Source organism: Elephas maximus, chromosome 10, assembly GCF_024166365.1.
Source record: "Elephas maximus indicus isolate mEleMax1 chromosome 10, mEleMax1 primary haplotype, whole genome shotgun sequence".
Taxonomy (NCBI): Eukaryota; Metazoa; Chordata; class Mammalia; order Proboscidea; family Elephantidae; genus Elephas; species Elephas maximus.
The window spans coordinates 111,233,354-111,260,163 of NC_064828.1; the positions used below are offsets into that span (position 1 = coordinate 111,233,354).

Genomic DNA, 26,810 nt, shown 5'->3' on the forward strand with positions numbered 1-26,810 from the left:
GCGTCCCAACTCCTGTGCTGCCACCAGGACCGTAGTGACATCGCTCCAGTGTAGGGCCTTCTCAGAGTGGCTAGCACTCATCACTTACTGGCTGTTCCCACCTTGTCACCCACATGGACTCACTGCCCGTTAGACCAGACTCTACTCATTCCATGGTTAAAAGAGGTGGCATGCACATACAAGATACCCACTTAGAACAACTGTGCTTTGATGCTTTTGGTACTCAGGACCCTGGATAATCCTTTTTTTTTTTTTTTGTTATTACACTTGATAAAAGGCTCAAAAATCAGGAAAAAGGAAGTGGTCCTAGTGCTGGAGCCTGACATGAAAATTTATAACTGCCTTTAATGGGAATTATTTAAAAATGCGTCCTGTAATGATGTCCCTCCTACTTTTAGCTCACAATTATTTAATAAACATTGATCAGAGTCCCTGTTACGCTCCATGTATTGGAATCCCTGTTAAGAACGTTGCAGATCACTCTGGAATCTACGATTCCTTTTCATTTGTCTGATGGAATTTTCTTAGGATAAATACGCTAACTTGGGAGTCACAGAACACAACTGATTTAGCCAATCATTTTCTCTTAAGAAGGTATTCTTTCTAGAATCAGACTCGCTGAACTTGCTTTTTATGCTATTTGGGATGACCTATGATCAATACCCAACTATCTCGGTGGCTTTCTATGCAAGAGAGTTCTGCAGAAGAGGGTGTATGCTTGGGGAATGCTAATCCGAGTGAACAATGGCTGTTTGCTCCTGGGTGCAGCTCAAGGCACTACGCTGTCCTTGGGCACTCAGAGGACTGCCAGGCCTGGGAGATGGCCAGCTGCTCCGACCTGGATTCTGGGGAGCGGGTCCAGGCTGTCTAGGGCTCACGCCCCTCTCCCGCCTGGCACACCAGGCAGAATCCCTGCTGGGCCATGTAGTGAACTTGATGAGCCTGAAGAGGGCGGGGAAAGGAAAGTTCCTTTACTTCTGTCGGCTAAGGGATGGGGGCTCTTCTTGCAACCACTGCACATTTGTGCTAAATGTGCAAGGAAGTGTTCCAGTGCCAGGCACAATTTGCAAATGAAAGATACTAATTGCAGGTTACAAACTGGGGCAACAAATGGTTTGGCCTGTTAGAGATCACACATTAAACACTCCCAGAGCTTGGACCCACGATGGTTTGGGAGTCCCCTCGGCACAGGCCGGAGACGCGCACACCAGGGACACCCCCCAGCATGGCTCAACGATGCCCATCTCCCCAGGGTTACACACCAACCTCTCCGCTGACCAGGTCTCACTCAGTGCTGCAGTAAGACAGGATTGCCTTGTATTTTCATGATACATGAATCCCAACGGGAGGAATTTACTGAGGCTAGGGTCTGAAAATTTTTAACGTACAGAAAGTTAAATCTGCTTTTTGTTGCAAAGATTGTTGCTGTTGTTGGGTGCTGTTGAGTTGATTCCGACTCACGGCAACCCCATGTGACAGAGTAGAACTGCCCCATAGGGTTTCCAAGGCGGTGTAGTCTTTATAGAAGCAGCTTGCCAGGTCCTTCTGCCGTGGAGCTGCTGGCTGGGGTTCCAACTGCCAACCTTTCGGTTAGCAGCTGAGTGCTTAACCACTGGGCAATCTGGGCTCCTTACAGCAAAGACAGTCCTACCCTATACTGGGCTGTAGGAAACTAAGAAAGGATGTGCCTGTAGGTGGAAATCTCGGGGGTGTAAGGCTTTAAAGCTTCTTGGTGCTGGTGCCGAGTCACAGTTTTCTACCTGACATTTAAGAAGTAAGCATCTAAGGAAGCCAGCATACTGCCTCTTGCCTTCTTTTAGCCAATTGATCCAACGCTCCTGGAGTTATATTAACCTCATTATTTACTATATTAGTGGGAATTAAAAACATTTACAAACTTTATCAGCTTTCATAGTACTTTACGGTGAAAGAGAAAAGCTGGCAGAACCATTCACTGGGCCTGTGCAGCAGGGGAATTTAGAATCGACCTCTGCCAGCCAGCCAGGACGGGACAGAGACGCCAAGGTGAGCACAGTGCAGCATTCGGTAAATTCTTTAAACCACTGAAGGGAACAGGAGAGAGAAGCATAACAAAAAATCATAAAACAAAGCTGTGTATATTTCCTCTCCTTCCATCTCTTTTTTCCCTCTCTTATTTTTAAAGGAGACGTGGGAGGAGGAAAGAAAGTATTTTAGAATTTCTTTACATTATTACCTTTTCCAATAAAAGAAGACCTTCGACTACAGACAGGAATCAGGATGTATCACCACTGAAGATAATATGTTACAAAAAAAAATCCTAAGGGGCTTCTTTATTATTAATGCCATCTCATATATACATGTTTTTTCCTGCCTAACCATGTTCCGAGCCCTGGAGGCACAGTGGTCAAGAGCTTGGTTGCTAACCAAAAGGTCGGCAGTTGGAACCCACCAGCCACTCCTTGGAAACCCTGTGGAGTGGCTCTCCTCTGACTTTAGGGTCGCTATGAGTATATTTATTTTTTTTTATGAGTAGGAACTGACTCGATGGCACTGAGTTTGGGTTTTGCCCACGTCTTTAAAAAAAAAAAAAAATTTTTTTTTTTAGTCTAGTTAGGGAGGACAAAAACCAAACGCCTCATTCCAAACTGGACTCAGCGCCTTGGTTGTGCTCGGCACTGAAGTCTGGTAAGATTTGGCATAACTGCATGGAGGCCTCCAGGGTGTCAAAGGGCTAAGGCAGAGGTGTCTGCAGACCCCACTGGGGGGAGTACAAGTGGGGGGCGGGCCCTGTAAGGGCTGGTGGAGTCAGCCTCTGGGGGTGTGACCAAACGTTCTTCCTGACCTCACTGGAATTCCATACGTGACATGTGGTGGGGTGTCCATATACAAAACTTACAAGCTTCAAAGAAAGTAGGCATCAGAGGCCAGATAACTCAAAAATTTAGTATTAATAACCTCTCATGTATTTTCACTGTAAACATTACAATCTCACGGGAAAACTGGAACAGATCCCCGAAGGGCAGAAAGGACTCAGGTAACCTTTCCTGCTTTTATGCTGTTGATAGCTGCTGTCGCGTTGGCCCCCAGCTCGTGGGGACCCCACGCACAGAGGAATGAAATGCTGCCGCCTTGTCCTGCGCCATCCCAACCCGGCTGCTGATCAGACCATCGTGATTCACAGGGTTTTCACTGGCTGATTTTCGGAAGCAGCTCTCTGGGCCTTTCTTTCTAGTCCATCTTGGTCTAGAAGCTCCACTGAAACCTGTTCAGCATCCCGGCAACGTGCAAATCTCCACTGACTGACGGGTGGTTGCTGCCCAGGAGGTGTGGCTACTACTCTAAGGGTACCTGCTAAAAGAGTACTGAAACTTGTAACTGGTACCTGACACATCTGACTGTTACCTAGGCTACAACAGCCTTTTTATTTTTAATAAAGACAAAATGAGAAGAAAATTAGAAATTTAAACATTAACTGGCAGCAACCTAACATTTAATTATGATGCAGCGATCATAAAATAGTTACACTCTTCCCTCGGAAAGGATTTTCAAGACAGTAAAATCTTGTTAGTAGGACAAGCATTGCAGACTCTCACTACCACTCCGCTGACTGAAGTCGTCACACCAAGCCGACAGGAAAGTGTTAAAATGCACATGGATTTAGTGGGTGCAATCCTTCAAGAGCTTTGCGTGCAAAGGAGTGATGTACAGTAAGGTATGATGGAAATCTTATCACGTGAAATGAACACGGCAACAAAGGAGCTGTTGTTTTTTTTTTTAAATAACGTGATCCAACATGTAATTTTCAATTTTATAGTAGCCAGATTAAAAAATAAACGGGTGACATTAATTTTAGTAACAAATTTTATTTAACCTAGTATATCCAAAATATTATTTTAACACATAATCTATTAAAAATTATTGAGTGATTTTACATTATTATTATTTTTTTTCAAACTGAGTCCTTGAAGGGAGCCCTGGTTAGCGCTTAGCTGCTAAACAAAAGGTTGGTGGCTCGAACCCACCAGCTGCTGCATGGGAGAAAGATGTGGCATTCTGCTTCCGTAAAGATTACAGCCTTGGAAACCCTACAGGGCAGTTCTACTCTGTCCTATAGGGTCGCTGTGAGTCAGACTCACCTCAACGGCAGTGAGTTGCGTTTGAAATCCAGTGTGTGGTTTACACTCAGAGCACACCTCCTCTCAGATGACCACATTTCACTGCTCAATGGCCATGCGTGGCCAGTGGCAACCAGACTGGGCAGCACAGCTCTCCATTTCAGTTTTGGTTTCCTCTTTGACATAGCAGTTGTTTAAAGAGGAGTTTAAGGTTTAAAGAGTCAGGCTTTGTGTTTACATTTTTGCCTTTAATGGGTGGTTTCACTGCACTGGGATCAAGCAAAGCGACGGGTATGATTTCTGGTTTTTGAAATCGGTTTGTATTTTCTTTGCTGTCAACATGAATTTTTTATAAATGTTTCATAGCACCTTGAAAAAGAGATGAATTTGCCGTTTTGAGGGTGTAGAGGTTATTTTATTATTCACAGCATCCACATCCATCTGGCAGGGAGGGCTACTAAGTCTGACATGAGCTAAGTTAACATCTGCTATTATTTTGTTTCTATTCATTTCCCTTTCTATTTTTCAAAGATTTTTATTTTATTTATTTTGATGCTACCCTATTTAGTATAGGAACTTTTAATTAAGGTTATAGAACTTTGAAAACCTATTAACAGATTGAAATTAGTCTGTTTACTAGCATTATAAGTGACACTAGAATAAAAAAGCCGTGTTAACGGCAATTTGGAAAGCACACACTGCTATGTTTGCATTTAGTAAACACCTGTTTTACAAGGTAGCTGTCCTCACCATCAGGACCTGACCGGTGAGAGGACACTTACTGGTTCAGTGAGGGTGCTGTCCTTTTCCAGAAACTGCACGACACAGTATGCCAGCTAGAGAGAAGGAGAAGAGGATTAGCCCTTCACGCTAACACCAACATGTTGCTGTAGTTCTCCTAGTGTGCCCGTGGTGACACATGAACGGGGCGGCCACTGGGCCCAGGCAAGCTGCACCGACTCCAGGTGTGCCCCCTGCCTCCCCTGCATGAGGCTCCGAGGGGAGCTCTCAGGGAGGGGGTCTCGGGAGTCCAGTGCTCAAAAGACAATTCTTCCCCCATTAATTGCTGATGGTAGATCAGAGAACTAAAAAAAAAAAAATCAAGAAATAGTCTTTTAAATTGATAGCAACAAGTCAGCCCAGGTGTGATACTGGGGGCTGGGGGGGTGGGGCTTTTACTTGTGGCCCTTTTGGAGGTTGTAATGAACACGTAATTTACTGGGTGGGAAAAACCAACTTAAAATCTGGCTCCATCTTAAATCTATGAACTGCTCATTCTGCTGTCAAACAATTAATATAACAGCAACCTGGCTGGATAGAGAGACGTCACTGGGTAACAGCCATCGGAGAAAACACTCCACATAAAATACAAATATTCCCCAGGAAGCTGATGCCATTAGAGTCCACCAATGACCATGCTGTCTGTAGTTTTTCCCATGCTGTGGACTTCCAAAGTGTGGCACTTACTCACTGGGTGGCCCACCTGGTCCTGAGTCCCGTGACAACTGAGAGTGAAAGCAGCACACTGGCTGCAGCTGAGGGGAGGGCCGCCCCCAAGTCAACAGGGTGCTGCAAGCAGCATAGTTTAAGTTCTGCCTATGCACACGAACAGGAGCGAAAGAAAAACCAAATCGGCAAGGTACTGTATTTTTATACAAATAACGTGCGCATTATATGTTTTGGGCCCACTGCTCAATCCCCCCTCGCTGTTTTTGTAAGTGTGCTATGCTGTGTGTTACACGTGGAGGCATGTTATTTGCAAAAAAAATACAGTATGTGCAGCCAACTAACTGGTTATATCTACTTATTGGTCAATTTAAAAAATATAACTGTAGTTATATTTCCACAAAATTTAAAAAACCCCACAGCCACATAAACATTTTTTAAAGCACTTTTTCGTCAGCCATTCCATGGGCCATGCGCACAGGCCTTGTTCTGTAAGGCACTAGATTTTATGTCACACCACAGAACACTCTCCTCCAAGAAGTCTTCCCTGATTCCTTTCTTAGTCAGCCACTCCATTCTCGACGCTAAAACGAATTCTAAAATTCTGTATTCCAGAGATTTGTCTGAATTTCTTAAAAGGAATCTCTCTTTATCTCCTTTAACCCTTAAATTATTATCAGAACCTTGTTACCTAAATCGGTAATGTGATGTAAAAAAGAAACCACTCCTGGTTAAAGGGCTGGGATCCGGTATCTTGTGTTTCATAACATTCGAATGAAGATGTGAGTGTGGACGAGTGACCTCAGCTATGTGACATAATCAGGGACCCCGTTACCTGTGGGTGGTAGACACTCAGAGACTTCACTTTGTGCAAAGGTAGTAACACCTTCAATAAGAAAATCTTGTGCTCTTCTTTCAGTGGTAAGGCAAATCCATTAATTATACTGTGAAAAAAAGCATTTACACAGAGTTTTAATATTTACAAATTTCAGAATTAAAACAAATACTTTGTTGCTTTTCTTTCAGTTTTTTGTTTCTGAAAATCAGCAGGCAGAGTGTGCTTCAGTGAAGAGGAAGATACCAGTAGAAAAAAAAAAAACCCAAAAAACAAACTAAATTCCTCCAAGGAAGCACAGTCATTTTTTCTCTTTGTAACTACAAGTTTAAAATTCTGGGTTTACAGGCTTATAACCAGAACAGCAGGAGACTGGCCCAAGAGCGAAGCCTCTGGGGACAAAAACCCCTCCTTCTCCCTTCTCAGGGCCACAGAGATTGGGCGGCTGGGTGGGCCTGGCCCCTGTGTCCCCATGCCCCCTTGAGTCACCCTCCCTTGGGCCTTGCCCTGCCTGACTCGGGCACAGGATTCTAGTGCTGCCAGAGGCAAGGCTGAATGTGAGCAGGATGGGCGTTAGCTCAACATCCACAAGAAAGCTCTTCTCTTCTGCACTGAGAGGGGTCCTACTTCCAGCCTCTCAACTGAAGTGTCTGTCTCAAACACTGAGTTACACTGAGAGGTTCACAAACAGCCAAAGCCGTTTCTAGCTGTCCCTCCATTACCCATTCGGCCCCGAGCTCAGGGGGCGCTGCAGGTAGGGTTAGTCTTAAGTGGCCTGTCAGGATGACGTGCTCACTCACACGGGAGAAAACCCAAAACAAAATAACTGTTCTGAAAGAACAGAGAAACAACAAACCATACTTGTGGGAGGAACTCGGGTGCCCTCGCAGAGGACAGGCTGCATCTAGCACTTCAGAGGTCCTCGCAGCACCAGACAAGCACACGGGACTGCCTTTCCCATTTTACAGATGAGGAGGCAGAAGCCAAGAGCGGTAAGTTCTCGGCCCATCACACAGGAAGACAGGGTGTGCTGCCTCCACCGCTCACCACGCTGCCCTATAGAGGTGCCCAGTGAGAAGGGGCTGACACAGCGTGGTCAGAGCACAGCTCCCATGGGGACCGACGTGCTTCAAACCCCATCTAAACAGTGACAGCAGTTTTCCTCAGAGCTATGGGGTGGGACCCCAGGGCTACCAGATAGTAACAGTGCTCCTGGAGGAAAGATTTTTGTGTTCAAGCCATTTTGGGAGCCTCTAGACTAAACAAAAGTGCACAGGTCTCCCTGCTGCAGGGTTTCTGGGTGCCTTTACCTGCAAATGCACACTGACCCCCCCAAGAAAGGCACAGGACAAGAGCCATTTCCCAGCTTGTCTGGCCACGGGAACCCTCGAGGCTCTCTGGAACACTGGGTTAGGAAGTCAAATTCAAAATCTAGCGGTTGTTGAGTTTTTTTTTTTTTTAAATAATATTTTATTGTGTTTTCAGTCAGAGTTTACAGAGCAGGTTACGATCCCATTTAACAATTTCTATATTAATGGGTCATTGAGTTTTAAAACATAATAGCAAGCAAGAACTTTACCTGGATTAAACTGATGAAAACTTTGAAATGTTAATTATTTTATAAGTGTACGTACGAAAATATATATAAAACCAAAGCACTTCGACATATTAGCATTTATACAATGCCCTAAACATGCAATCGTGATCTATTCTTCTAGAAGCTTCTAGTATAAACCTGCTTATGTTACTATTTATAACACTGCTCTTGAAGAAATAATTGAAGTTGTGTTTCCATAGTAATGAGACTGAGGTATATGAAGCAGAATCTACACATGAACCGTACAGACTGGAGAGACTTGTCTCTTCCCATGTCCTAATCCAGAGCTGCCTGGCTTCTTCTATTCACCAATACCTTATTTAAATTCTTTTAGAGAATGGTTTACATGGCCTGTTTTGGGGAGGCGTGTGGTTGAACTAAATGAACTGGAACCTTCTGGTATAAATTCCATCTGGAAGTCATTCACCACCACCAACACAGTGACTTACCTTCCCAATATTTCCAGTAATTCTGCTATGCCATTGTGATGCTCTGTTTCATAAATAAACCTAGAGAAAACAATTTGTCAATCAGACACAGAAATAACAGCTGGAAACATTAAAACTCTCTGGATAAGAAAACAGTGCTTTTAGGAGGAAAGAATAATAAGCACAATAAAAAATAAGGAGAGGTAATTAGCACATCTACGTGTCAACGCAATCACCACGGGCTGCTGCTCATTGTCACCCACCGGCGGCCCGTCATGAACCGAAGAAACTCCTCGAACCCTGGGCACGGAGACACCTCGAGGGCTCCTGGGCACGCAAATACCGTGAGGGCAGAGTATTTATCCGGCTCAAGATTTTTTCCAACATTTTGAAAATTTTTAAACACACAGAAAAGCTGAAAGAATTTTACAGTGAAAATGCCCAAATTCTGACCACCTGGATTCTATAGGTAACAGCTGGCTCTATTTGCTCCATCACATACACACCCACCTGCCCATCCCTCTGCCTACCCACCAACCCATCTCATTTTTGCCACATTTCAATCTGAGTGTCTCACCCAATTTTAAAGTCTCCAAATTTGAGCACAGTACCTGGCAGGGGGTCGGCATTATTTCCTTGTGGGCCATCCTTTTTCATCCCATTCAGGCCACTGCTTGCCTACCTCCCCAGTTCCCCCATGCCCACTGATAACCCTGAATCCTCTCCCACTGCAGCAAGGGCCACCTTCCTCAACCTCAAGCTGGCACAGCCCTGACCTCTGGGAGTCTCTCCCCGCCGTGTCTACTGTCTGAGGGTCTCTCCCTGCCGTGCTCACTGTTTGAGGGTCTCTCCTCACCATGCCCACTATGTCTGTGTGTCTACAATAGCCCCTGGAGCACCCTCACCCAGCCGTATCAGCTGGGCTCCCTCCAGTCAGGGGCACCTTGATGATGGGGACAAGGACTCATTGTCACCGTGCTCCCAAGGCTAGGGCACAGCCTGGCACCTGTTTTGTGCTTACACACGTCTGCTTGTCTGCTGAATGAACTGGGACAACAAGACGGAGCAGGGTCCCTCCCTGGAAGGGCTCCCACAGAAGCCCAGGGCCCACTCACACCTACATCCTTGCTGCCTGGTGCTGGTCTAAGTGACCACACGCAGAAAGCCTGGTGCTCAGTAGAAAGGAAGGAAGTCAGAGTGGTGTAGGGGAAGAGGCCCCCTGTCAGATGAAAACTCATTTTAGAGACAGCTCTCAGCAAAAAAAAAAAAAGCATACAATGATTAAAAAGTGTCGACTCTGGAATTTCACTGTCCTTGTCTGAGACAAATGGAATATGAGTGACCTTAAGTTCAAGCAGAGGCCAAACATCCATAAAGTGTGCAGCACACCTGAGGACTGGTTTAAGCTTCCTGTGTTCCCAAAGGACCAGAGCTCATGGAGTGACCAATGCTCGGACTGGACCCTGAGGGACTTTGACAGATTTCTAAAAAATGGGGCAAGGGGTGTAGAGGGAAGTCAGCTCCCTCTGAATCTGGGCTGTCCTCGTGAATTGCTTTGACCAAAGGGAGTGACTCTGTACCAGTTTCTGGCAAGTCTTGAAAAGGACTAGCAACTTCCATTCTCCCCTCCAGGAAGCCAGCTGTGCCCTATCTGAAGGCGGACTACCCAGGGGCCTCCATGCTGTGAGGGAGCCCAAGCTCATCACACAGAGAGGCCATGTGGAGAGACAGAGCTGGGCAGCACCCAGCGGTCCCAGACGGCCCCGCTGAGGCAGATACAGGAGTTGAGGAGCCACCGTGGACATCCCAGGCTTGGTGCACACCACACAGAGCAGACGAACCTCCCAGCAAGCCCAGTCCTGATTGCAGAACTGTGAGAAATGATAAGCTGTCGTTTTTTTAAGCTACTTAAGTTGTGAGGTTGCTTGTTATGCAGCTTAAGATAACTGAAATACAGTTCTAGCTTGTTCCACTAACTTCGGGTTAGTCGCCACAACTAACTACCAGAACTGTTCGCCAAAACAGGCATCACGAGTTATTTGAAGTACTGTTTAATTCACATTAAAAAAAGCTGATTAGAATGAGAAAGTATACAAGTAAACAGGAACTTCAGACTAACATTTTTAGTAAGTTGAACCAAACACTTTTGAAATACCCTTCTTCTGACAAGTTACAGTCACGTTCCATAGAACTAGATCAACTGAGTACACCTCGTAAAATCTTTCTCCCGATTTTTCTCTCACATGAAATGGGGCGGGGAGTGTAGAAGAGTGAAGACTCCAACAAATAATGGGATATAAATAATACACTTACTTTTGATTGCATATATCAGGAAAGGTAATTATAGAAAGATTACTAAAAACAGAACAAAAATACCACACTGCCTCACACAGTGCCGGGAGTTTCTCCTTAGGGAGTTGCAGGGCACACTAAATTGTGTGCAACAACTTCCGAATAATAATTTCTCCAAGTGTTTTAGTTATTAAGGTTCTTTAAGATATGAGACATGTCCTACTTCTTTTATTGCAGGTGTTCAACAGACTTATGACTCTGTGATCTGAACAAAACCTATGTGTCAAAGGAAAAGCCCACATTAAGAAAAATCAAACCTGTTGGCGATGAGTTGATTCCGACTCACAGTCGCCCCTATAGGGCAGAGTAGAGCTGCCCCACAGGGTTTCCAAGGAGCAGATGGTGGACTAGAACTGCTGACCTTTTAGTTAGCAGCCTTAGCTCTTAACCAGTGTACCACCAGGGCTCCAACATTAGGTAGTACTTTAATTTTAGGCCTTAAAGGCTGGAAATTAAATCATACCTGTTTGATGATGTTTGAATAATGCATAGTAAGTTTTGATAAGTACAGCAGCCAAGCAGCAATCTTGCTAAAAGGGAAGTGTGACACCAAGAAACGTAAAACAGGAAGACCGCATCTCAAAGCATGATGTCACCCTCTGGCTACAGCAAGTCCGTTGGGCCTGGTGGGGCAGCCCTGGGCTCCATGATGTAAATGCGATATGGAAATTTGGACAGAGTTCAGAGAAAAGCCACACACAAATGAAAGGCCCTGACACCGAGTGCTGGCACAAGTGTGAAGCTAAGGGAAAGGAATTATGCCCCTGTAACTGTGGGGGAGCCAGGAGAGGGAGGCGGCCACCACTGCCTACCAGGCTGGCAGCAAGCGAGAGAAGCTGGTTCGGGAATCCCAGGAGCCTGGAGGTCTTGGCATGTCCCTCCATCCCCCACCTCCACCTCATTCCCCCTTTATTTCCCCTTGCTTGGTCATGGCAGCCAGGTAAGAAGGGAGGGACAGCCTTGCCGTCACCACACGCAGGCAGAGGGCTGTAAGAGACATGCTGAAGCCAGGCTACATGGAACCTGCTGTGTTCTGGTTTTACAGGGCATGCTATCACGCTGTCCCATCGCTGTCAGGTTTGCCACTCCTCAGCCTCAGGGAGGCAGGAGCCTGTGGGAGAGTACAGAGCACACTGCTGGTGTGGAGCGCATCCTAGGACACACAAGGTGGACGTGACCAGTTTCACTCCTTGACACTGGTTCGGGAGCCCACCATGGGCTGGGTGCTAAGCTGGCCCTGGGATGTGGCGATAAAACAGCCAAAAAGGACCCCTGCCCTCTGGGGGACCTGACACCACCCACCAAGCCCAGGAGGCTTCCTGAGGAAGTGATGTTTCCGAGGCTTAGGAGGTGGAGAAGGGATGGTGGAAACTGACTTTCTGGGAGGATGAGGCAGCAGTGGCCAAGACCTGGAGGTGGCTGGAGCCCTGAGGCCAGCTGGCACCTGTGGGAGCGTGAGGGTCCTGCCTGTTTATTCAAGGGCAGCAGGACAGAAGCCCTCATGTGTGACTCAGGGCAGCGGGAGGAACGGAGCAGTGTTGGTGGATCAGAGACAAGTTAGGACTACAAAGCCAACAAGACTTGGTGAGGGATGGATTTTCGGTGGGGGGGGGGGAAGAGTGGGGCGGGATAGGGCGGGGGGCAGTGAGAGTGTAGGAAGGATCAAAGTAAATACTACATATTACACTTGGAATGTTGTGGAATGTTCTGTGAGCCATGAGGCTGCAACCTGCTTCATGGTGAACCCAAATAGAACAACCTTTGAGGTCACCTTCTGGGTCATCAGCTCTGCAGCCTGGACATGCACGCGGCATTGGACACACAGCCCTGCCCCCACCTCCTGACCAGGTAGTGGGCGCCCCTGTACCCCTCAGGGCTCCCCACATGGTGCTGGGCACACAGCCTCGCCTCTACCTCCTGACCAGGCAGTAAGCACCCCTGTACCCCTCAGGGCTCCCCACATAGTGCTAGATATGTAGCCCTGCCCCCACCTCCTGACCAGGCAGTGGACGCCCCTGTATCCCTCAGTGCTCCCCACACAGCACTGGACACACAGTACTGCCCCCCACCTTCTGACCAGGTGGGCACTTCTGCACCCCTCAGGGCTCTTCCAGTCTCTAGTGTGAGTTTCGAGATCTGAGATTTCCTAAAGATTAATTACATCACCCCTCACCTCTTCCTTCTGTCACAGGCATGCAATGGGGAAGAGTGCAGGGAGGCCCAGGTGGAATGAGGAAGTTGGATTTGGACAGAATCAGTCCATACATTTCAGAGGGAACCACACTCAGGTTAAGTGGCCATTTCAGAAGAAAACTGAGCAAGGGAAGGACGTGTGGTGAGGAGCTGGGCTCTTCCAGAGCAGCTCTTGGGGGGAGAATCAAGAAGGAGTCAGAGGAGGGAGGAAGGTCTTCACAGCTGGCAGAGAAGGTGGTGCTGGGAGGGAGGGAGGCAGGAGAGGAAGGGAAGCAGGCCATCCCCAATCTGGCACTGAGAAGTATGTGTCAACTGGGGTCCCCTGTACAGGACAATGAGGCTACTCAAGAAAATATTAACCCATTGCTTTTCAGTCGATTCCAATTCATAGCAACCCCATCAGACAGAGAAGAACTGCCCCATAGGGTTTCCAAGGATGTGATCTTTACAGAAGCAGACCACTATATCTTTCTCTCAAGGAGTAGCTGGTGGATCCCAACTGCCAGCCTTTCGGTTAGCAGCCAAGCGCTTAATCACTGCACCACCAGGGTTCCTAAGAAAACATTACTGGCCCTTAATCGGAGTCAAAGAAAATGACAAGGTGGGGGAGTACTGGTGTTAAAATGAACATCACCATGCAAACAGATAAACGCTATCCACGTGCAGAGATCACCATGAAGACAGATAAACGCCATCCACATGTGGACATCATCACGCAGACAGATAAACGCCATCTAAATGTGGACATCATCACGCAAACAGATAAACACCATCCACATGTGGACATCACCATGCAAACGCCATCCACACATGGACATCACCACGCAGATAAACGCCATCTAAATGTGGACATCATCATGCAGACAGATTAATGCCATCCACATGCAGACACTGCCACACAAACAGATAAATGCCATCCACATGTGGACATCATCACGCAAACAGATAAACGCCATCCACATGTGGACATCACCACGCAGACAGATAAACGCCATTCACATGTGGACATCACCACGCAGATAGATAAATGCCATCCACATGTGGACATCATCACGCAAACAGATAAATGTCATCCACGTGCAGACATCATTACACAGACAGATAAATGCCATCCCCATGTGGACATCACCACGCAGACAGATAAACGCCATCCATGTGCGGACATCATCACGCAGGCAGATAAATTCCATCCACGTGCAGACATCGCCATGCAAACAGATAAACGCCATCCACGTGCAGATATCAACACGCAGGCAGATAAATGCCATCCACGTGCAGACATCACGCAGACAGATAAACGCCATCCACATGCGGACATCACCACGCAGACAAACACTATCCACGTGCGGACAACATCACGCAAAGAGATAAACGCTATCCACGTGCAGACTTACCTATAAAATATATTATTTATCTGTTTTCTGATGTAAGCTCTTAAGCCTAAGAATTTTCCATAGATTCTGTGGAGGGTAGTTTTGAGAAAATCCCTCTCCCGAGGATCTTCACTGTCAAAGAGTTCTAAAAGCTTCAAGAAGAAAAAGACACTTAGTGACTCAGTTTACCCTGTTGGTCAGGGCTTCTACTGCGCTGGTTAATTTGTACTTTACCTGCAATACAAACTTCTGGTCGATATATTTCTTCGCTATATTAGGTTGGAAATCTGGAGACTCTAAAAATCTTAAGAAAAATTCATAAACAAGCTGGAAGGAAAAGAAAAAAAACCACAATGAGACAAATAACATGGTGTTTCATTAAATGCAAATTAAAATCTACCATGAATTGAATCTTTATTTGACTGCAAATATTAGCCTTTTAAAAAAAAGCCATAAATCTACAGAACTAATGCTAAATTACATGACTTAATTTAATTATAATTGACAGACAGTAGTTATTTTATTTCGCTAAGAACCACAGACTATGCCCTCAACTACCATTTAAACAAAATTATTTCCACGGCTGATGTCACCAGTGCTAAACCACACCAACGGGAGACCACATACACTCAGTGGCCACAACGGGGCAGAGACCTGACTCCGGGTGGGACTTGCAGCCTGGCACCTGAGAGTGTCCTGCAGTGTGTGGCATGGAGAGGAAGCTGGGCCTGCTGGGCAGGAAGGCTGGTAGGATGCAGACGCTGCACCCCAATCACCTGGAGCAAGACCAGTCCCCCGCCTTGCTAATGTGTGGGGTCAGGTATCTCTGCACACCTGACATGTTTTACGTAGTGACCCCAAAATACTGTGGGTGGAAAATGTTTTCTTACCGAGATATTCCCACGTTCTTGTTGGTCCCACCATCTCATCCCCTCCCCATCTCTTTGCCTCTTCAGCCCCCTCCCAGGGCTGACCCAGTCCCCCACTCGAGCATGCTGGCATGCTTGCTCACACTGCCTCCACATAGGCGTCCTAACCAGCCAGCCTTCCCCTCTCTGGTTGGCCGGAAAAATGCTTCTGTAAAGGCGGCAGCCAGCATGTGAGTTCTGGGGAGCATTGTGGGGATCCATGAAATCTGAGTGCCGAGAACTGTGAGGCAATTCCATGGAAGTCCTCTGGGCCTGGATTCAATGGCTACCAACGAAATGGCAGGACGTGGACCATTCCACATCTCAGAAGTTCGTGCAAAGTGTTCAGACAAACATATAAACAAAACCCATGAAAGCTTCACTCTTCTGCCAAAACTCTTCTCTTGCATTTATAGGTTTAAAAGGTCCACGGCCACTAGAGACCAGAAGTCCACGTGACCGGCTGAAGGGGGGCCGAGGGCCCAGGCACCTGCTTTATAGAAGAAGCCCCATGAACCCAACCGTCCTGTTTGTACCTGTAGATGAGGCCAGGCTGCTTCTAACGTTGGCTCATCTTCCTCTGGGTCAAATTCTGCTCCCGTAGGATTAGAGGAAGGTGGTAATGTTCGAAACATGTTAACTGCAAACTAAAAATCCACATATTCCATAATTACAATCAAGACATTTAACACAGGCACAGGAAACACTGCAAAGGTCTTAAGTGACTCTAGTGACCCCTCTGTCATGTGGTCATCTGGCCCACTCCTGTTCTCAAAGTTCAGACGTGGCAGCAGGAAGCGGCCCCCCTGCATAGGCGGCCACACCACACACGTGGTAGGGGTAGCAGTGACTGCCGGGGACTTTCATTACGCTCAGTATGTGCAAAAGCAAGAAAAATGCCCAATGTGCTAGTAAGGAAAGGGTGAGATAACGAAGTAAACAGCTGAGATTTCTCACCATTGAAAGTGGTGAGAACATGACAAATGCCACATGGGGCTGGGGAGCCTTGGGTGACACGGGACGCAGATATCCTACACAGTCAACCCCCACGAGGGAGCAACGGTCAAGCGGGGCAGCTCTGAGTTCTCACGTTGTTGTCAGTTGCCTTCGGGTTGGCCCGTGACTCACAGCAAGCCCCTGTATACTGCGACGTTGGCCCGTGACTCACGCCAAGCCCCTGTACACTGGGACGTTGGCCCGTGACTCACGGCAAGCCCCTGTATACTGGGACGTTGGCCCGTGACTCACGCCAAGCCCCTGTATACTGGGACGTTGGCCCGTGACTCACGCCAAGCCCCTGTATACTGGGACTGGACTGTGGTGATACACTGGGTTTTCTTTGGTTGAATTTTGGGAGTAGATTGCCAGGCCCTTCTTCTTAGTCTTAGTCTAGAAACTCAGCTGAAACCTGTTCAGCATCACAGCAACACGCAAGCCTCCACTGGCAGATGGGTGGTGGCTGGGCATCAGGTACGTGGGGTGGGAATCGAGCCTGCGTCTCTCCCACACGGAAGGCGAGACTTATACCACCGGACCATCATTGCCCTGAGTTTCTATAAAGGACTGCATGCCAGGAAGGAGTGAACACATGGATTGAAAGCCTGGGTATGTGCCCGGAGACTGGAAGGTGAAGGAGCCCCTGTGGACTTAGAAGGAAATGATGCAGGAATAAGAAATTTCTCTGGAGTTTGGGTGATTCTTTCATACGACTCACACTCCTTTCCTGTCTCCGCCTTTACGCTGCCCTTGCCACCCTCCCTATCCCAGGCTCCTTTACTTCCAACTTATAAACATCAATGTTCTTTATAACAGATACTTTCTACATAACATGGAGGATTCCCTGGAGCAAAGATACATTTTAATGCCTACGTGGTTAATATGAGAACTGAGATCTCAAAATAAAGCAAAACATACACTGGTGTATTAGTGATTAAAAAGTTAAGTTTTTCTGCATCATCAATTTATAACCAATTTTTCTTCTGTCATAAGTTTAAATATGATCAGTTTATGCAGTTACCACATACCAGTTACAGGACTGAGCTCTGGTCACTGACTTATAGATGGGTGACCCACCACTCCCCAAAGCATGAAATCAAAACATCTGACATGGACAATGAACCTCAGCTCTATAACGACAATTAGACACTACCTAGGTGGTGTCCAAGGCAAACACAGCCAAGCTGCCTGGGGAGAGGAGCAGGTGAGATTCTGAGAGCGCCTGAGATTAAAGCTTTAAACTGGACTTCTATTAGAGATGATGAAAAGGTTAAGAAATTTGTCTGAGATGTATCTCGGGGTGGAAAAACGAAGATGCATGAGATCATGGTTAAAGGCAATTATTGAAGAGATACAGTATACCCCAGTTCACTGGGACTCCTTAATAAGCTGGTTACAGTCTGCTACTAGTCCAGGTACTGACTGTACCTTCAGGTCAAAGACCCACTGCACAGGGTCCAGTCTGTCCAGCAACGTGCCCACCTCATGTCCTGACAAGGTCACCAAAGCCAGGAGGCTGACCAACCTGGTCCTGATGTATAAATCCCCCTTTCAGCATCCCTGACCCAGAAGGTTTCGTTATTGGTCAACTCTAACTGATAAAATGTTGTCTCTCACACATATCAAGAACATCTCGTCCATCATTTCTACCCCTGTCCTTCCCCACCACGTTGCATTGCACTGATTCAGTGCTCATCTTGAGAAAAGGTTAACTATCCTAAAAACTAATGTTTGAAAAAGAGTAGAAGGCAAAGAGCATTATATCTCAAGTTATTCTAATCTAGCAACGTTTCTTGGCACAAAAGCTTCAGGGGTCAGGTGAGTTGGGGTTTCCTGAGAAACCACGGATGATACCCCTCTATCAACGTCATACGATGGAAACCAGGGGATGCTGCTTCTACTGTCGTCTAAATGTCAGCTCTCCTGTGGATCATGCAGACTCACTGTAATCTCGCCACTGAAATACACAGACTCCGAGTGCACAAGCAGGGACGTGTTACACAGAGAATGGCAGCATGGCACAGTGGGGAGCCAGCTCCCCCGTGCTCTGAGGCTAGAAGGCCTGCCTGGCCTTGGTTTTCTCATCTGTGGAAAGGAGTAAACCCCTTCTTTGGGCTGGGCTGTTGTTAGCACCACATAAAATGTACGCAGAAGCACTTTTTAAATGGAAAATGACTGTGCATAAACAGTTACCATTACCCAGCGTTTTCCAAATATCTGCGGTTGCTTCTCCTACCCCTCAGGACAATGGCTGCATGCCTGCGTGTGTGCACGCGCCTGGGGTTCACAAAGTTCTACCTTTCGCTGCCCTGACAGCCCCACTCTTGGTACTTAAACCAGCCCTGAGACGCGCTTCTGCCAAAGCACTGACTCTACTAAACCAGTTGTAAACCGAACAGCTTGAGAAGCAACTGCGTGGAAAATCTTCAATTCGGCAATACCATGCAGCCTTCCCTGTCGTGCATAAGGTCGCCACGAGTTGAAGCCAACTTGAGGGCAACTGCTTCCTATGCCTGTGACATTTGTTGCTAGTGGATGACGTTGCTGTTCGTATTGTTGTTAGGCACTGCCAAGTTGGTTCCAACTCATAGCGACCCTATCTATGCACAACAGAATGAAACACTGACGGGTCCTGCGCCCATCTCACAATTGTTATGCCTGAGCCCATTGCTGCAGCCACTGTGTCAATCCATTTTCTTGAGGGTCTTCCTCTTTTTCGCTGACCCTCCACTTTACAAAGCATGAAGTCCTTCTCCAGGGACTGGTCCCTCCTGATAACACATCCAAAGTACGTGAGATAAAGTCTCACCATCTTGCTTCTAAGGAGTTTTCTGGCTGTACTTCTTCCAAGACAGGTTTGTTCATTCTTCTGGCAGTCCCGTGGTATACTCAATATTCTTCGCCAACACCATAATTCAAAGGCATCAGTTCTTTGGTCTTCCTAGCGTGGTGGCAGAACGGCAGTACAGTATAGCATATGAAGATGTTGAGATATGAAGACATACACTCCAAAAACGAACCCGAAACTCTAATGACAGAGGCAGCGAGGAAAGAAGGATTTGACTATTCACGGTTCTCTGTTCAAACCCCTGAAGGTCACTCCCTCTGCCTTCCTCGTGTGAGCATGATTTACAACAGTGATAGGGGCTGCAGCCCGGTCCTCCTCGGGAGTGGAGACTACACATTGTCAGGGTCACACTGCTAAAGAGGGACACTGGGGGTTGGGGGGAGGGCTGCAACAACATTTTTTAAAATACAAAATTGTAATTTCAGATAATATGATAATCTACCTGGAAAAACCAAGAGGTAAGGGGCAAGCCATCACAGCTGGACCACCACTACAAAAACAAAAAATACAAAAACTAACAGCAACAATCTCTCTAGCAACAACAACAAAAAAAAAACCAAAACCAAACCCGTTGCCATCGAGTCGATTCCAACTCATAGCGACCCTATAGGACAGAGTAGAGCTGCCCCACAGTTTCCAAGGAGCGCCTGGTGGATTCGAACTGCCAACATTTTGGTTAGCAGCCGTAGCTCTTAACCACTATGCCACCAGGGTTTCCAACAATAAGCACCGAGAAAAAATAGACAGGGAGACCCTGCATACAAAAACCGTAAAGCACTTAGGAATTAATGACCAAGTTACAAGGCCTTAATTAGGAAAGCATAAAAATATGAACGAAGGGAAATGAAGAGCAACCAGACAGTGGAGGAATTTCCAGTTTCCTGTGAGGGATGATTTCGTAGTACGAAGATGTAAATTCCCCACAATCCGTAAATCTATAAGCTTAACAGTACCCGTATACATAACTCTAATTGGATTTTTTGACAAACTCAATGAACTTAAAATTCACGTGGAATAGCAGAAGTCCTGGTGGCAATCTTAGAGGGAAACACTGTCCCTCTTCTCATTTGTAAAGTCAGCTTCCTCCCTGAGATATAAGCTCTGCCCCCAGTCACTGAGGCCCTGGGGCCTCCTGCAGTGCATGCCCCTAGTAGGTCCTCATCCATGGCTGAGAGTAAATGACCCTTCTTGGGAAAAGCACCTACCAGTCACCTGACTACCTGCAGCACCAATTACCTGACAATTGTGAAAAATCTCCGACTATACCTTTGGAGCTCAGCTGTGGTGGAATTTCATCAGAGAAGGCCTCCCTGACGCCCCATCCTAAGTGGCCCCCAGCACGATGTACATGTTCTCCATCACGTTTCTCTCCAGCATGGCTGGTGGCCGGGTGATTCTTTGCTCAGTGTCTGCTTCCCGTGCCACATCCCGGGGACCATCTGAGGCCAGGCTATGCCAAGCACCACAACCTTGGGAGGTGGGTAGACAAAGGGCTTCTCTCTCACACTCTTTCTAGAGCCAAGAGCTGCTTTCAGAGAAGGCATACCTCCAAAGAGACACCAGAATGCGATATTTAAGAAAAGAACTATATTTAAAAAGCAAGTTAAATTCTTATTTTCAACAACTTGCTATTTTTACACTCAAATATATTCTTAAATAGCAGTTCAGAGTATCATGGAAATAACAACCTACTAGTCTTTAGTCTTTGTAGATGCTTCATAAAGGAAATTCAGTCTCAGTTTTTCAAAGGGAACATTTTAACCTTCTGACTATTTCACACAACTAAACTTATGGTTTAAAGTCAGGAAAGGTGTGCATCAGGGTTGTATCCTTTCACCATACTTATTCAATCTGTATGCTGAGCAAATAATTCGAGAAGCTGGACTATATGAAGAAGAACGGGGCATCAGGATTGGAGGAAGACTCATTAACAACCTGCGATAGGCAGATGACCCAACCTTGCTTGCTAAAAGTTAAGAGGACTTGAAGACTTACTGATGAAGATCAAAGACTATAGCCTTCAGTATGCATTGCACCTTAACGTAAAGAAAACAAAAATCCTTGCAACTGGACCAATAAGCAACATCATAATAAATGGAGAAAAGATTGAAGTTGTCAAGGACTTCATTTTACTTGGATCCACAATCAATACCCACAGAAGAGGCAGTCAAGAAATCAAACTATGTATTGCATTGGGTAAATGTGCTTCAAAAGACTTCTTTGAAGTGTTAAAAAGCAAAGATGTCACTTTGAGGACTAAGGTGAATCTGACCCAAGCCACGGTATTTTTAATTGCCTCATATGCATGTGAAAACTGGACAATAAATAAGGAAGACTGAAGAAGAATTGATGCCTTTGAATTATGGTGTTGACGAAGAATAGTGGATATACCATGGACTGCCAGAAGGACAAACAAATCTGTCGTGGAAGAAGTACAGCCAGAGAGCTCATTAGAAGCGAGGATGACAAGTCTTGGTCTCACATACTTTGGACATGTTATTAGGAGGGATCAAAACCTGCAGAAGGACATCACGCTTGGTGAAGCAGAGGGTCAGCGAAAAAGAGGGAGCCCCTCAATGAATTAACTGACACAGTGGCTGCAACGATGGGCTCAAGCATAACAACAACAGTGAGGATGGTGCAGGACTGGGCGGCGAGTGTTTCCTTCTGTTGTATGTACGGTTGCTGTAAGTCGGAGCCGACTCAGTGGCATCTAACACAACAAATGTGTAACACTACCTTGGTTCAGGTAAACATGAAAACATACTAGTCATTTATAATTACATGTATGAGTTTATTTTAAGAACAGAAAATTTTTGTATACGTGGTGGGTGATAATTTATAACAGTTATAATTCAGTTCAGTTTAGTGCTATTTAAAGATGACATTGGCTTTGAAAGTTTCTCAAGTTATTTACTCTGGGCCAAAGGTTAGTTTTACATAGATTCTGAATGAGGTACTGTCCAATATTTTATTATGAAAATTTTCAAATGCAAAAAAGTAGAATTGTACAGTGAATAACCACATAGCCACCACCTAGATTTTCACATTAACATTCCACTATATTTGCTTTGCTAATCACATGTTCTTGTTTTTTGGGGCAGTAAATTATGAGAAAGTTTAGACATGCTTTAGGATAGCACAACTATATACGTTGCAGCCCATGTGATAAAAATAAACTGAGAAGTGAAGCTTCAGTGTTAAGGGCTTATCACTTCCCAGTCATATATAAACACCGAACCATTCTCACGCCATGCCCTTTACCACCAACCAGGTGTATAAAGTTACCCCAAATCTTTGATGAGTATGTTTTTTATAACCACTGCTGGATCACCTGTGTGGGTGGAGTTTGAAAAAGGTGTTTATTGTCTATCGGAAATAAAGCAGAGACTTCCACTTCAGGCCAGGATGGAGAAATAAGGGCAGATTTATCCTACTGCCTGGAACAACTACAAAACGGACAAAAAATGTATGAAATTGTGCATTTCAAGACACTGGACCTTAGGCAGGGAGGACAGTGATCCCTGTGAGATGGGGACCAAGCGAGGGAAGGCCTCCAAGGGCCAGCACACGGCCTGGGAGAGCTTCTAGGCTGCAGGACAGGGAGAAGACCTGGTGGATCCCTGCAGATCGGGGGGGGTCCGCCCTGCAGATGGAGAGGTTAGCCCTGCAGATGGAGGGGTCAGCCCTGCAGATGGGGGGTTAGCCCCGCAGATGGAGGGAGTCTGCCCTGCAGATAGGGGGGTTAGCCCTGCAGATGGGGGGGTTAGCCCTGCAGATGGAGGTGTCAGCTGTGCAGATGGAGGAGTCTGCCCTGCAGATGGGGGGGTTAGCCCTGCAGATTAGGGGGTTAACCCTGCAGATGGAGGGGTCAGCCCTGCAGATGGAAGGATTAGCCCTGCAGATGGCAGGGGTCTGCCCTACAGATGGAGGGGTCAGGCCTGTAGATGGAGGGGTCAGCCCTGCAGATGGAGTGGTGGGCCCTGCAGATGGAGTGGTGGGTCCTGCAGATGGAGGGGTTGGCCCTGTAGATGGGGGGGTTGGCCCTGCAGATGGGGGAGTCTGTCCTGCAGATGGAGGGGTTAGCCCTGCAGATGGAGGGATCAGCCCTGTAGATGGAGGGGTCAGCCCTTCAGATGGGGAGGTTGGCCCTACAGATAGAGGGGTCAGCCCTGCAGACGGGGGAGTGCGTCCTGCAGATGGAGGGGTTAGCCCTGCAGATGGAGGGATTAGCCCTGCAGATGGAGGGGTTAGCCCTGCAGATGGGGGAGTTAGCCCTGCAGATGAGAGGGTCTGCCCTGCAGATGGAGGGGTCTGCCCTGCAGATGGAGGGGTTATCCCTGTAGATGGGGGGGGTCCACCCTGCAGATGGAGGGGTCTGCCCTGGAGATGGAGGGATTAGTCTTACAGGTGGAGGGGGCCTGCCCTGCAGATGGGGGGGTCTGCCCTGCAGATGGAGGGGGTTAGCCCTGCAGATGGAGGGGGTTAGCCCTGCAGATGGAGGGGGTTAGCCCTGCAGATGGAGGGGGTTAGCCCTGCAGATGGAGGGGGTTAGTTCGCCCTGCAGATGGAGGGGGTTGGCTGAGTTTGCAGGACAGAGTCCCAGATCGGAGAGGGCTGTACAGAGAGAGCACTCGCAGATTTGCGGGATCCTCGCCAGTCCTATTACACGTACCAGTTGGAAAAAGAAAACATTATTATTTCACTTGCTTTTTATCACAGCACCCACCAAAACCCAACTTCACAGATGTTTCCAATGGGGGGGATATTCTGTGATCTAATGATGAAGATCGTTCACGTGGTGTCTGGCAGATGCTGCTCCGTTAGGTGTCCTGCAGTACCTCTGAGGAGTTTGCTGTGTCACCCTGGGGGAGGTCTTGGTGCAGTCTGGGAACCACGGCAGCAGCTGTTAACTTTGGTAGGAGGTGGCATGGGTAGAGGCAGAACCGGAGGTGGTGAAGTGGTGTCGGCTGCTAGCTGAAAGGTGGGTGGTTTGAGCCCACTGGCCACTCCATGGGAGAAAGACGTGGCAGTCGGCTTCCGTAAAGAACTTCCTTGGAAACCCTATGGGGCAGTTCTACTCTGTCCTAAAGGATCACTGTGAGTCACAACTGATTCTAGGGCAACGAGTTTGAGGTTTTTTTTTTTGGTTCAGAGTTTGTTTTTGTATGTGTTTCACTATACAATAAGCATGCATTTCTTTTATAAATTAAAAACATCCAACAGAGCAAAAGAAAATCCTCTCAAAATAAGAATAAAAAGAAATCTCCAAAAAATGGTCCATTGATATTTAAAGTAGAAAAACCATTCTCTGGGTCTCAAAATATTTTTTAACTACCTTTAGTTCATCCCGAACGTCAGCTCTTCTTTAACCCAGGTGATCATAACTCTGACACAACAAAAACAACTAAGCAAAAAGGGGAAGGGGTGCCTTACATGATCACTTGAAATAAATCTGTAGATGATTGGAAGCTTCAGTGGTTAATTTACTACTCCCTTGGTTTAATTAAAAACATTCTTTCCTTTCCCATTTCAAAACCGACTTCACCCTTGCAACAAGTAATACTTTCCAGAACGCACTATAAATATCAGATCTAAAAATAGAAGGGGCAAAGTGACCAACATTGGTCTCAGGTGAAGCACGAGACAATTATCCGGGCTATCAGGGATGGAACCCTCCCCAAGGTCCTGACCAATAAACACAAGGAAAACACCTAATGACCTTAAGAGAAAATGCTGACTTCAATCCTAAGCATAGAGAAAATTTCTAAGCCCACATCTTGCCATTGACAAACAGCGTGGGTTGAGTTAAAATAATGTGATGAACTTGTTTTTCCTGGAGACCCAACATGGGTCCTGAAAGCAACAGTATTACCATTATCCTACACACAGGTGGGTCGTTTTCAAACAGAAAAACTTACCTTTATTCATTTTTGATGATGACAAATGGGGTACATGATCATATTAAAAATTTTAAAAATTACAAAAATCTATAGAAGGGGAAAACTCACATATTCACCCCATTCAAAAGCAGCGACTATTAACACCTTGTCCTGTATCCTTCTAAGATTTATTTTATAATAGTCTATTTATAAAATGGAATCAATAAATCAATCCATGGTGTGAAGGACACTGTAGAGCTGTGTAACTTGACTGTGGACGGGATTTCACAATTTGCTTTCTCTCTCCAACCTTCATTTTACTCCTCGGAACTCAGGTACGTTATAGACCTTAAATCACACCCTTCAGACCCTGTATTTTTTATCCCTCAAATTTAAATACTTTCTATTTAAACTAATCTAACCTCCTCTCATGAAGTAGTTCAACAGCATGATGACCTTCTAAATAACGAAATCGAAATTTAAGCAACCTCTAGGTATCCAAGTCTGGAGCTAAGATCTAGCACTCTGAGGGAAAGGGTACATTTCGGTGTCCACTTGGTCACTCTCTGACAAGCCCTGGGGGCTAGACCATTGCTGGTTGAGGTCTGAGGGCAATGGAAGGAGGCATGTGCACACCTGAATGCCACCTTCATGACAGGGGTGGTGCTGGGCGCAGTACAGGTGTCCCCTTTAGTCCTGACTGCTCTGCAAGGCAGGTTACTGTTACATGTTTGTGTAATAGACAAATTGAAGTCATTCACCTAACGTAATATGACTGCTTTGCCCTGCACCTCCTTTTGCACACATCTCCATGTTTTGGGAAATTCCCTCTCTCCCATTCCACCCTGTGATCTAGTAGGCATGTGACCCAGGCTCGGTCAAGGTCATGGCACGCACCTCCCCAGCTGCAGCCACAGGTGCAAGGATGGGCAGACACAGGCACCCGTGCTCTTCCTCCTGGCTGAAAGCCACTGTTGCACAGAGAAGGGGAGAGACTGAGGCCAGCAGACAGAGGGCAGGAACCACAGGGAATGGAGCCAGGTGTGTACCTTTGAGTCTGGGGCTGAAGCTGGTGAGCTTGCCCAGTCTATCCTTTAATAAGCTCCCTTCTGGCTTGACCAATGCTGGACTGGGTTTCTGGCACTCATAACCTGAAGGACTCTGAATAGCGGATAAGATTCAAACCCAGACCTTCTGACACAGAGCCCACCCTCTCCCTGAATCACCATACCACGTGCTACAGCCAAGAACCTGAGTCTTGATAACTCTCCCCAAACGTCACTATCAATGCTAAGCTTTGATCAAACCCAAACACTTGCCTACTCTCTCTGATCTCTGGGCTCTGGAGGGGCTGCACCCTCTGCTAGGAACCACTACCCTCTCCACTTCCATCTTGCTTTTGCTTAGCCACCTAGGCCTGTTGCCTGGGCCCCCCGCCTAGCTTCCACCTCTGTGGGACACCTGACAATGGGTGAGGTTCCTGTGCGCGTGTTCTCCTATCCTTCCGCTGACCTTGGTATTGCACTTTCTGCCCTTGGTATTGCACCAGACAGGTGGTGTGCTCTGTAGGGTAGAGGCCATACGTTATCCACTGCTATGGCCCCAAGAGGTAGCGCGGAGCCTGAAATATAGCAGACAGGCGATGACACTCACTGATGACTCAATAAGTACACCAGGCTGTCTACCATGTACTAATCTGGCACAGATTTGGAGAATTCTAATGAGGTCCATTTTGATGTGAAGCAGCTTTGAGCCATTCAATCATTGATCTAACCAATTCCTTTTCTGGTTTGATTCATCTGTGACTACTAAGACCTAGTCTTATGCCCACATCTATGCAGAAAGCTCTAAATCA

General features: G+C 46.7%; 1 protein-coding gene across 6 annotated transcripts in view; it reads right to left on the reverse strand.

Moving 5' to 3' along the window:
• The window catches only part of PPP2R5C (protein phosphatase 2 regulatory subunit B'gamma), a 178,860-nt gene that overhangs the window by 20,154 nt on the left and 131,896 nt on the right, over positions 1 to 26,810 (reverse strand). For all 6 annotated transcript variants that reach the window (XM_049898338.1, XM_049898333.1, XM_049898337.1 and 3 more), the window contains 6 exons: positions 15,766 to 15,876; positions 14,556 to 14,648; positions 14,343 to 14,473; positions 8,425 to 8,484; positions 6,379 to 6,487; positions 4,880 to 4,933 (listed from right to left, as the gene is read on the reverse strand). In XM_049898338.1, coding sequence (XP_049754295.1) covers positions 4,880 to 4,933; positions 6,379 to 6,487; positions 8,425 to 8,484; positions 14,343 to 14,473; positions 14,556 to 14,648; positions 15,766 to 15,876 — 558 coding nt within the window. The remainder of the gene's footprint in view (positions 1 to 4,879; positions 4,934 to 6,378; positions 6,488 to 8,424; positions 8,485 to 14,342; positions 14,474 to 14,555; positions 14,649 to 15,765; positions 15,877 to 26,810) is intronic.